At 40.6% G+C, this 13049-nt stretch overlaps 1 protein-coding gene across 5 annotated transcripts in view; it reads left to right on the forward strand.

Annotated features, from left to right (window-relative positions):
* LOC140469243 (regulator of G-protein signaling 3-like) overlaps positions 1-13049 on the forward strand; it is a 271500-nt gene that overhangs the window by 120385 nt on the left and 138066 nt on the right. For 4 of the 5 annotated variants that reach the window (XM_072565577.1, XM_072565579.1, XM_072565578.1 and 1 more), the window contains one exon: positions 3300-3339. In XM_072565577.1, coding sequence (XP_072421678.1) covers positions 3300-3339 — 40 coding nt within the window. Of the gene's footprint in view, positions 1-446; positions 544-3299; positions 3340-13049 lie in introns of those variants that run through there. The other variant, XM_072565581.1, reaches the window with a different exon arrangement.

Here is a 13049-nt window from a genome sequence, read left to right on the forward strand (position 1 = left end):
GTTGCAAGTTCTGATGTACATATGCTCACCTGCCACATTGTAGTTCTCCCCAACCACAAATAATAGCACTGCATGTCATCCTTCCTCACACAGGTACTATTATTGTTGAATTTGGGATTGTTATATCCAAAACCTTTCACTTGTGAATCAGTTGTCACCAAGGCAGATTCCTATGCAAGGACTAATACAAAAGTGTTTCTTCTTGAAACACAAAATGGGAATGTATTGATTCATCAACGATCACCGTAGAAGCATAGAGAATTCTTTGTGAAAATTGAGTGTTAGAAGTGTAGAATTACGACATATACTCATACTTACCAAGCAAATCCTGTGAACAACATTTCTGGTATTGAACTTTGAAGAATGTTTGGATGTTCATAAGGATGTTCCATTACAGTGACATTAAATACAGAAGAAATTATAGACAGTGTTTTGAATTATGAGGAGTTTGACAAATGTCCACGAATTGGGCCTACAATGTCAAAGGATAGGCCTGAGGGAGACAATATTCTCATCCTTTCTCCAATACAACACGGTAGCCAGGTATGCATGAGGAGAGTGTGGTTAAGTGGGAGCAGATTTAAAGATTGCTATCAAAGGATTTGATATGTCCAGAAACATGCTGAATAGTAAAACTGTTTTAGTTTTGAGAAGATTTGTAGCTCAGGTTGAGGTTCTGGATGTAGGTTTGCTCGCTGAGCTGGGAGGTTCATTTCCAGATGTTTCATCACCATACAAGGTAACATCTTCAGTGGGCCTCAGGCGAAGCAGTGTACATGATCCCTGCTTTTTATATATATGTTAGTGCACAAATGCTAATGCATTTTCACTTGAATTCTCAAGTTTTGCATGTGAGAAGAAAAGCATGCTAGCAGGTGGATATAACAAATTTACTCAAGCGAGCTACTGAGCCTAACTCCCCATTTGCTCAGTCCTCGACATTAGCTGCTATTCAAGGTGTAAGTCCTAGTTCTCTTGATGATCTTAATAAAATACTGCCTGATTTTCCAAAATTCAGGAAGCAAGTTGCACTGCCCTTTTGACATTTTGAAGATCTTTGAATTAAAAAAAAGAGTATGTTGTATTGGGCTTCTGTAAGAGTATTTTTCTTGCAGCTAGCAGATTCACATACCTGGCATCCCCCATTCCCCTTACATGCTGGACAATGGGAGATTTAACTACTAAGGTACAAAGAAGCTCTTGGGAAAAGGTGCAAATCCTAAAATAAAGTCAATTAATGAAGTTGCTCTCAACAATCAGAATTAGTTCAAAGATTGTATCAGCCATAGCCAAAACTGACACTGGTAGTGAGTGGGGATAGGCAATGTGAATGATGTACTGTGGGCAAACTACCACAAATTACTTTTAATCCGGCTATTTTTTAAGGAACCTCATAGACAATCAAGTACTGAAATAGTGATTTAAGTTTTATTGCAAGTAGCAACCAAAAATAAGACCCCTCGTGTAAGCCGGTTAAGCCTGTCAACCCAACTTGGCTAGTACTGATTAATGGTGGAATCTGGCCAGGATTTCATCCAATGGTGTCTGTCTTTGGAGGTGTCCAGGGTTCGATCCTTATGCATTGTTGTTCCTTGAAGTTTTGCTGTTGAGTTGTTCTGATGTTGGATTTTTGCATACTTGAAGGAGGGAATACTTGTAATGTGACATTATTGATGATTCAATCGATTCTTTCATCCCTAACATTGACTACATCTCTGGAGACCTCAAGTCCGTAGCTTGCCTTCCTATCAGAAGTAGTTTCTTGATTCCCTTTTGCGTTCAGGGTTAGCTGTTCTTTTGAAAAACCGCCTTTCTTGCAATTCACCCCTTTACTTCAGGACTTTGCTTCTGCAGGCAGACATAATTTCCTATTTGTCACAAGACAGCAGCTTATCAACCAGTTTTTATTACTTTTCTCTCCGGAAAGAGATTGCTTATTGTTGTTTCCCAGGGATGGATAATGAGCATGTCGCATTTAATGTCTTTATAATAGTTTCTCCCTGTTCCTTTCACCTCAAGAAACAGTTTATTCCAGAAAGAGTTGTTAAAGGTCTAAAGTTTACATTGTCACAGGTGGTGTAGAATCAGATAGTTACTATGAGTAGTGGGTCAGATAGAATCAGATATGACATGGGGGTTGTGAACAATCCGGGGGGGACTATGATTTCCTTTGGGAATAAGGAATTTTGTTTAGGGTGTCGGTTTGCTCGCTGAGCTGTACGTTTGATATCCAGGCGTTTCATTACCTGGCTAGGTAACATCATCAGTGGCGACCTCCAAGTGAAGCGAAGCTGCTGTCTCCTGTTTTCTATTTATATGTTTGTCCTGGATGGGGTACCTGGGGTTTGTGGTGATGTCATTTCCTGTTCGTTTTCTGAGGGATTGATAGATGGTATCTAGATCTGTGTGTTTGTTTATGGCGTTGTGGTTGGAGTGCCAGGCCTCTAGGAATTCTCTGGCATGTCTTTACTTAGCCTTTCCCAGGATAGATGTGTTGTCCCAGTCGAAATGGTGGCTTTTTTTCCTCCGTGTGCAGGGCTACGAGGGAGAGAGGGTCGTGTCATTTTGTGGCTAGCTGGTATTCGTGTATCCTGGTGGCTAACTTTCTTCCTGTTTGCCCTACATAGTGTTTCTGGCAGTCCTGGACTGCCAGAAACACTGCGTAGGGCAAACAGGAAGAAAGTTAACCACCAGGTTACACGAACACCAGCTAGCCACAAAATGACACGACCCTCTCTCCCTCGTAGCCCTGCACACGGAGGAAAAAAAGCCACCATTTCGACTGGGACAACACATCTATCCTGGGAAAGGCTAAGTAAAGACATGCCAGAGAATTCCTAGAGGCCTGGCACTCCAACCACAACGCCATAAACAAACACACAGATCTAGATACCATCTATCAATCCCTCAGAAAACGAACAGGAAATGACATCACCACAAACCCCAGGTACCCCATCCAGGACAAACATATAAATAGAAAACAGGAGACAACAGCTTCGCTTCACTTGGAGGTCGCCACTGATGATGTTACCTAGCCAGGTAATGAAACGCCTGGATATCAAACCTACAGCTCAGTGAGTAAACCTACACCCTAAACCTCAACCTGAGCTACAAACCTTGCAAGGAATTTTTTGTTGGATATGAACAAAAAAAAACCTGGAGCTTTTAGAAATTGTAACAATTCTAAGATTGAACCTTTTTAGTGTTATGGATTGAGTGTTAATTTATCAGTTTACATGCTGAATCACATCATCAAATTAAATTATGATCATTTTATGGATAGTGTTATTACTTTTCAGATTTTGAGGACAATACCTCAAGAAAACCATGTTATTTATGGTAAGTTGTAAGATTAATTATTAATGTAACCTCCTGATGTACAATATTTTCTTTTAGTTTGTTACAGAAGCTGAAAGCAAATATTTCATGTTGTCTGGTTAAGTGAGCCGAGAACTGAGGGGTCTTATTTTCCAGACTACTCTTCCTCACCCTTTCCCCTATCCTCATCCTTTAGTTCCTTCTTCTCTCATTTCTCCTTTAACTGAAATAATTCCTTGCTTTAACTTTCCAAGCTGGGATTTGTTACTCAATGATTTGATCTGTCTTTGAAGATTTTTAAAACTGTAATGTCTTGCTCCCATGTTTTGACACTTTCTACAGTTTGTTTAAAAAAGTTCTCCCTCTGCTGTTCCTCTAGAACTGTCAATATTCCATAGCGCTCTCTACTTGGCCCTTCCTCATTCTGTTGCATTAGTTACATTGTAATCAGTTAATGATGCATACTAGATCACCAGGGCAAAACATAAATTTGGTTGATATAGGTTCTCTATTGGAATTCCATTGTTGATTCATCTATGCATAACATAACTGGTCATTTATATATCCATACTTGAAGTCAATTTTTAAAATTCTACTCATTGTGAGTTTTACAGTACAGAATAAGATCAGTTTTAATTTATTCAAAGTAATCTCAGAAACTGAATAAGACTGAACAGAGAGCAAGTTTAGTAATGAAGGCTTTAGGGGAAAAAAGCATGGCTCTGAGGACTTTTTTTAAGGGAGTATAGACAGGTATGGGGTGTAAATTCCAGATTACACAACTTGTATCACTAAAGATTGTGTCTATAAGTGTGAGATGACAGCAGGGGAAGGTGCACACAATGTGAAGAAGGGATGAGGAGTAAGTCTAGAGGGATTTGCTGGCATAAAAGTGCAGAGGTAATGAAGGGATTTGGAAGTAAAACTTTTACCATCCCTCAACAAAGGAAATGCAGTAATCATCTGACCAAGGGGGTTTCTCCTCATGGTTCTTTGCTTTCAACTTCAGTTGCTTGTGAACGTCTCGCATTTTACAGCTTCTTAGAAACATTGGGCAGGAGGCCAGTGGCCCATCGAAGTTGCTCTGCCATTCAATATGATCATGACTGATCTAACTGGGTACCCTGTTCCCATTTTCTCCCATATCTTTTGATCCATTTAGTCATATGAACGTCACCTTTGTCTTTCCTGAAAGCCTTCATATTGGGGCTTCAACAATTTCATATGGCAGAGAATTCCACAAGCTCACCACTCTCTAGCTGAAGACATTCACCCTCATCTCTGTCCTAAAATGTCTACCCTATTACTCTTAAACTGCAAGCTCTGATTCTGGACTTCAGTCATCAAGAACATCCTTCCTACATCTAGCCTGTCTAAGCCTGTTAAAACTTTACAGGTTTCTGAGATCTCCCCTCAGTCTTCTAAACTATAGTGAATATAGTCGTAACCAGTCAAGTCTCTCCCTCTACATCAGTTCTGCCATCCCAGGAGACCAAAATAGTGCATAATTCTCCAGGTATGGTCTGACGAATGCCCTGTACAGTTGCAGCAAGACATCCCTGCTTTTGTACTTGAATCTCCTCATTTTGAAGGCCAAAATACCATTTGCCGCCTGCTGCACCTGCCAGCTTACTTTCAGCGACTGGTGGATGAGGATTCAGACCTTGTACCTCCCCCTTTCCCAATCTATCGCCATCCGGATTATAATCTACCTGCCTGTTTTTGCTATCAAAGTGGGTAACCTCATATTTACTTACATTATACTGTATCTGTCATGTATTGAAACAGATCCCTTCGGTACAATTTGTCCATGCCGATCAAATATCCCAACCTAATCTCGTCCCGTTTGCTGGCACTTGGCCCATATCCCCACATCCATCCTTTTAAATGTTGCAATTGTACCAGCCTCCTCCACTTCCTCTGGCAGCTCATTCCATTCATGCACCACCCTCTGCTTACTTGTCCAGGTCACACTGTAGCTTCTCTGCATCTTTCTCAGCATACCGTTCTCCCAGCTTTGTATCATCTGCAAACTTGGAGCTATGACATTTCGTTTCCTCATCTAAATCATGAGTATATATTGTGAATAGCTGGGACCTGGACTCTGATCCCTCTGGGTACCCTGCTGGTCAGTGCCTGCCACTGGGGAGAAAAAAACTGTTTATTCCTACTGTTTGTGTAGCTCCAGCGTTTTAGCATTGTAAGAATGGTGATATTGTTCTAAGTCAGTATAGTTTGTGACTTGGAGGGAAATTTACAGCTGGTGCTCCAATGCATCTGCCACCCTTATCATTCCAGCTAGTTCTGCTTGTAGGTTTGCTAGCTGAGCTGAAAGCTTCATTTCCAAACATTTCATCACCCTACTAGGTAACTCCTTCAGTGGCCCTCTGGGCGAAGCACTGCTGATAATTCCTGCTTTCTATTTATATGTTTGGGTTTCTCTGGGTTGGTGATGTTATTTCCTATTCTTTTTGTCAGGGGTGGTAAATGGGGTCTAACTCAATGTGTTTGTTGTTAGAGTTCCGGTTGGAATGCAGTGCTTCTAGGAATTCTGGTGAGTGTAACTGTTGACTTGTCCTAGGATGGATGTGTTGTCCCAGTCGAAGTTGAGTCCTTCTTTATCTGTATGTAAGGATACTAATGAGGGAGAGTCATGTTGTTTCGTGGCTAGTTGTTGTTCATGTGTCCTCGTGGCTAGTTTTCTGCCTGTTTGTCCAATGTAGTGTTTGTTCCAGTTCTTGCACGGTATTTTGTAAATGACATTAGTTTTGCTTGTTGTCTGTGTCGGGCCTTTCAAGTTCATTAGCTGCTCTTTTACTGTGTTGGTGGTTTTGTGGGCTACCATGATGCCAAGGGGGTCTTAACTAATGAACATCTTGATGTTTCACTTTGTTTGTTGACGTAAGACCGGCAGACTTCTATTACTGGATTTGTGCTGCATGTCTGATTTCATGATGCCTCCATTGTCACAGTAGTGTGCCTACCATTTCACAGTTTGGTAGCTCAAGATGTTGTTTTTGACTCTGAAGTGAGACTACAAATTAATTTGGATGCTTGGTTTTTTAAGGGACGTGCAGTTGATTGAGATGTTTGTTCGTGTGGGCATTATGTAATTGAAGAAATGTTCATGTTGTAAAAGGAATTTTATGAATTAGATTTTTCTAAGAATATTGTGAAGTCTGCAATATACTCCACTTTATTTAATCAAACTTTATTTTAGCTCATTTCTGTATTGTTCCTGAGGACTACCATCATGGTTGCTAGGTGAATAGAATGGTAGATGCAGGTGCAAGGGGTGGTGGTTGGGAACCAGCATTCCTTCTAAGCTATGTAGGAACTGCTTAGTGATTTGTCCATGTTCTGGTGGTGTGATCTTTTGAGTTAAGCAGCATTATTAACTGAAAGGATATTGGTTTTATGAATCAATGCATTTGTTGGCCACATGCATTTGTGAAGCTTTTGATATTTGAACATTTTGAAAGCTATAATGCTATTAATGTGTGTTAGGCAGGCAATGTCCCATTATGTGAGGAAATACATTAATTACAACTGCTTTTAAAGTTTCAGTTCCAAACTATATGAAAGATATTAACTCTAGGAAGTTGGCAGAGTTCATAGCCTCTATAAATGTAGAATGAGTCATAACCAATATAGTATTCCTTTATGCATTTAGAGTTGAATAAAAGCTAAGATAACAGCCTTCCATCTTATGAGAAGATGGTTTGCATCGTGTTGCCCAACTCAACTATGAATTGAACATCGTCTGACATGGCTTGACATGCAATCTCTGCCACGTTTGCTGCATACAATTTCCTGGTCCCTGTACTCCTTGGGCCGCCTTGGCCATCTGACCTTTCTATTTCTGCTCAATTCCTGCTTGGGGAGGTGACTGTATTATTGCTAGACTGTTAATCCAAAGACCCTAGTATTGTTCTGGGAACCAGGGTTCAAATCCTGCCATGGCAGATGGTGGAATTGAAATTCCATAAAATTCTGCAAGTAAGAGCCTAATGCTGACCGTGAATCCATTATCAATTATCAGAAAAACCCATTTGGTTCACTATTATCCTTTAGCTGATCTGGCCTACATGTGACTCCAGATCCACGGTGATGTGATTGACGCTTAACTGTCCCTGAGCAATTAGGGATGGACAATAAATAGCTGGACTCACCATTGATGTTCTCATCCGATGAATGAATAAAATAAAAATTTCCAATGCTCTTCCAAATACTCAGACTTTAGTGATCATGGCCACCAGCAACGACCTTCTGGTTGTCAGTGTGACTGTCCCCTATCTTCACATCTTGCTTTCAGGTGTTCTTGGAGTGAAGTTATGGATGCCCAGGAAATCATGATAGAGCGGCTTGTTTACTGTACAGCAGGTATTTGGATGTATGGCTATCATCATCTGAAGAACATGGCCGAGCTAGCATGGACATCATTGACTTAACAGTGAGCATATGATGGCAGAATAAGCATATCCCAAGATAATTTTGGTTGGTGACCTTGTCCTACCAAGAGGTGGTAAGGATATATCTGAGGAAACAAAGGTGAAAACTGTTCAGCCTGCCTGCCTTGTGTAGCAATGTTATCCAGGTCTCACCACTGTAGATGAATATTCTGAGAATGCAGACTTGCTTGACTCTCGCAATTTGGTATTCTCTCCAAAGTTGGCATTATTCTGCAAATTCTTACTCCGCTTTTGCAATATATATATTGGTTTCAACAAGTAACAGACAAGGTTCCGCATAGTAGACTGATTAGCCAGATTAGATTATGTGGAATACAAGGAGAACTAGCCATGTAGGTGCAGAACTAGCTCGAAGGTAAAAGATAGAGGGTGGTGGCAGAGGGTTGCTTTTCAGACTGGAGGTCTGTGACCAGCGATGTAGCAAAAGGATCAGTGCTGGGTCCAGTATTTTTGTCATTTATATAAATGATATGGATGTGAACATAGGAGGGATGATTAGTAATCTTGCAGATGATACCAAAGTTGGTAGTGTAGTGGGAAGATTACAGTGGGATCTAGATCAGATGGAACGGTGGGCTAAGCGGCAGATACTTAATTTAGATAAATGTGAGATGTTGCATTTTGGTAAGGCAAATCAGGGCAGGACCTGGGTAGTGTTGCTGAACAAAGAGACCTTGGAGTGCAGGTTCCCAATTCCTTGAAAGTAGAGTTGGTTCGGCTAGTTTTGAAATATTGTGTGCAATTCTGGTCTCCCTGCTATAGGAGGGATGTTGTGAAACTTGAAAGGGTTCAGAAAAGACTTACAAGCATTTTGCCAGGGTTGAAGGGTTTGAGGGATAGGAAGAGGCTGAATAGGCTGAAGCTGTTTTCCCTGGAGCTTCAGAAGCTGAGGGGTGAGGTTATAGAAGTTTATAAAGTCATGAGGGGAATGGAAAGGGTGAATAGCCAAGTTCTTTTCCACAGGATAGGGAGAGTCCAAAACTAGAGGGCATAGGTTTAAGGTGAGAGGGGAATGATTTAAAAGGTACCTAAAGAGGCATCTTTTTCACACACAGGGTGGTGTGTGTATGGAATGAGCTGCCAGAGGCTGGTATAAATACATTTAAAAAGGCATCTGGATGGGTATATGAATAGGGAGAGTTTAGACTGATATGGGCCAATAGCTGAGAAATGGGACTAGATTAATTTGAGAATATGCAGTTGGCATGGGTGAGTTGAACCAAAGGCACTCTTTTGCTGCAAAGCTCTGACTATATGCTATTGATTTGTAGAGCCTAAATATTTGAAGCTAAATACAACCTCCACTGTCATATTTTTCATGTTTTAAGATGGTAGTGTGGCAATATTCTGGACCATGCTATTTCCCTTCCTGGTGATGGTCAAAGTAAATTCTTCACAGGCACAAGACACTCTGTCCATTTGTAACTACAGAGATTCCTTGATATGAAATGTTAGTGCATTAGAATCAGTAGAATAATTGCCTGTTGAGGTTTTGACACATTTTGTTTTGGATTTCAAGAGGTAACTAACCTGGAGGCATATGACACTAGCAAAGAAAATAAAATGCTAAAGGGTGTCAGTGCCAGAACACAACCATTGCATGTCCCATTTGCAAAGCTCAAAACATTTTCATTGTTGTTCCACTGTAACTGACGTTATTCATTAACTTGTCTTGAAAAGAGGACTCATTATAGATTCATAGAGATGTACAGCATGGAAACAGACCCTTTGGTCCAACCCATACAGTTCGTACATTTGCAGATGATACCAAATTTGGAAGAGTAGTGGACAGTGAAGAGGTTTCCTCAGATTACAATGGGATCTTGATCAGATGGGCCAATGGGCCGAGAAGTGGCAGATGAAGTTTAATTCAGATAAATGTGAGGTGCTGCATTTTGGGAAAGCAAATTTTACCAGGACTTATACACTTAATGGTAAGGTCCGAGGGAGTGTAGCTGAACAAAGAGACCTTGGAGTCAGGTTCATAGCTCCTTGAAAGTGGAGTCGCAAGTAAATAGGATAGTGAAGAAGGTTTTTGGTATGTTTTCCTTTATTGGTCAGAGTATGGAGTACAGGAGTTGGGAGGTCATGTTGCAGCTGTACAGGACATTGGTTAGGCCACTGTTGGAATATTGCCTACAATTCTGGTCGTCTTCTTTTTGGAAAGATGTTGTGAAACTTGAAAGGGTTCAGAAAAGATTTACAAGGATGTTGCCAGGGTTGGAAGATTTGAGCTATAGGGAAAGGCTGAATAGGTTGGGGCTGTTTTCCCTGGAGTGTCGGAGGCTGAAGGGTGACCTTATAGAGGTTTACAAAATTGAGGGGTATGGATAGGATAAATAGACAAAGTCTTTTCCATGGGTTGGGGGAGTCCAGAACTAGAGGGCATAGGTTTAGGGTGAGAGGGGAAAGATATAAAAGAGACCCAAGGGGCAACTTTTTCACACAGGGTGGTACGTGTATGGAATGAGCTGCCAGAGCAAGTGGTGGAGTCTGGTACAATTGTAGCATTTAAAAGGCATTTGAATGGGTATATAAATAGGAAGGGTTTGGAGGGATATGGGCTGGGTGCTGGCAGGTGGGACTAGATTGGGTTGGGATAACTGGTCAGCATGGACGGGCTGGACCGAAGGGTCTGTTTCCATGCTGTACATCTCGATGATGAGCAGCATCTACGTACAATTTAACTGCTAATTGTATTTACTAACATTCAGCAGCTGTTAAGGTTAAAATTTGGACCCAGTGCCTTTATTAATCCAGGCCTTAGTGTTTATCTTACTGGTGCTTCTGTTAAAAGCTGCCTTAGTGGCTGCAACATAGCTTGTTGAAGGCTTTTCCCTTTCAGTGAGGGAGACTATGCCTGACCATTCAGGATGCTGTCAAAAAGCTGACTAAAGAACACTGGGAGATTAGAACTGGTGAGAGAATGAGAGCTGTCATTTAAGAACAAAGTGTTTAAGTATATGTTAATGTTCAATTGTTTACAGCTAGCACATTTTATTTGTGGCTTCACTTCTGTCCTGTATGTAGGAACAGATTGAAACTGTTGAATTTAGAGTTTGTTATATGTCACTGTAAATAAAAGCTTCAAAATGCACGTAACAATTAGGTTCCAGTCCTATCCTTTACCTGGCTGTCTAGTTTGTGTGCAGTCATACACCCGCGAATCCACCAGGGCAACACTGCAGTAATCCTGTGTGTATACTGCAGGGCAAATTGCTGGACTGCAGTGGCACACAGAGTTCCTTTGAACACTGGTACCTGCAGCTTTTGCGCCAGTAGTCTAAGCCTTCATTGCAGCAGACTGAATTTGAAGGACATCATTCTGAACAGTGGAGCACTGATATATTAGATAGTGGATGATTACTGCTCGAGCTGCAGTGAAAACAGAAGCATTGATACCAGTTTGTCTCCTGAATGGATCCAGAAGTTTTGTCTTGAAGTTGATCACCATTTTCATACTGGAGTGGCAGAATTCTCAGCTCTTATTGCACTTATTGTATTTCCCAAGTCAAAACCACTTTGGAATAACTTCTAGCACTACTGCAATGAAATTGCAATTCCCTTTTAAGAAGTGCAAATCCGCTTTAAGCGGTGCAGGCAAACTTGACCCTTTGATAGCTTGCAATGGTTGTACACTATGGTTGGGGAGGCAATGGCCTTGTGGTATTATTGTTGGACTGTTGATCCATAGACCCAGGTAATGTTTTAGGGACCTGGGTTTGAATAGCATCTCAGCAGATGATGGAATTTTAATTCAATATACAAAAGTAAAAAATAGAATTGAGTCTAATGATAACCGTGAATACATTCTCCATTTGTCAGAAAAACCCATTTGGTTCACAAATGCCCTATAGGGAAGGAAACTGCCATCCTTAGCTAGTCTGGTCTACCGATGACTCCAGACACACAGCAATGTGGTTGACACTTAACTGCCCTCGAGGAAATTGGAGATTGGCTATGCAGCATTTATTGCCAATGATGTCCTCATCCTGTGAGTTAATTTTAACAATCCCTAGCCTATGGAAAACATCAGTGGTTCTGAGGTGGAGATGGTCAAGAGCACTAAGTTCGTGGGAGTTTGATCACTGACAATCTGACCTGGGCCACCCACGTTGATGTGATGGTCAAGACAGCACAACAAAGCCTCTGCTTCCTCAGGAGTGTAAGGAATTCAGCATATCTACAAATACTGTTTGCAATTTTAAAAATTGCACCTTGTAAAGCATCCTATCTGGATGCATCACAGCGTGGTATGGCAACTGCTGTTCCCAAGACTGCAAGAAAGTACAGAGTCATGAACATGACCATCATGCAAACTAGCCTTCGATCCATTGACTTCATCAATTCTTCCTGCTACCTCAGGAAAGCAACCAACATAATCAAATATCCCTCCCACTTTGGGTATCCTCTCTTCTACTCCCTCCCAATGGGCAGAAGATATGAAAGTTCAAATACGTGTATGAATAAATTTGAAAAAGCCTTTCCCTGCTGTTATCAGACTTTTGAACAAACCTCTCTATTCTGAACTCTCCCTTCACCTTCTCTGTGGCTGTAACACTGTACCACCCTGAAGCATTTTGTGATCTGCCTATATAGTATGCAAAACAACACTTTTCACTGTATCTCAGTACATGTGACAACAATAAATTGATCAATCAATCAATCAATCAATCACTGGATGTATGCTGTGATTATTTAAAAGTCCAGACAGCAGAAAGCATATCCGTCAAAATCCTGTTTCTGCTTTCTTGCTATGCAAGTTTCTGGCCTGCCCTTGCCTTTCACGAATGCAAACCAATTGGAAAATATGACACTATTATGAAGGATATCTTGCAAACCAGCAAAGTATTTTATAACATATAATGTATGCGTAATTAATGAGGAATGTTGTCTGTATTGGACAAAGTAGTGTGGAAGCTTGATTTTGAAGAATAAAATGACTGATCAGCACTTATCCCATATTGACTCGCTAACAGTCATAAATGGAGTTTTTAACAATACATTGGTTAATTTGTTTAATTTTGTCAGAATTTCTCAAATTTATCATTTTGTGATATCTATGAAGGACAGCACTCAAAACCATTTTACTGTAAAATTACAGTTTTGTATTGCTGAAATTGTGATTTTGGTCAGTTTTGAATACACACAACAGCTAACATACTATTTATTTATGTCTGGATATTTACCACAAAACTAGCTTAACTGTAAGTATATAAACTTGTTTTCCCATATAAATTTATGACAAACTTTTAAATA

This window comes from Chiloscyllium punctatum, chromosome 49, assembly GCF_047496795.1.
Source record: "Chiloscyllium punctatum isolate Juve2018m chromosome 49, sChiPun1.3, whole genome shotgun sequence".
Classification (NCBI taxonomy): domain Eukaryota; kingdom Metazoa; phylum Chordata; class Chondrichthyes; order Orectolobiformes; family Hemiscylliidae; genus Chiloscyllium; species Chiloscyllium punctatum.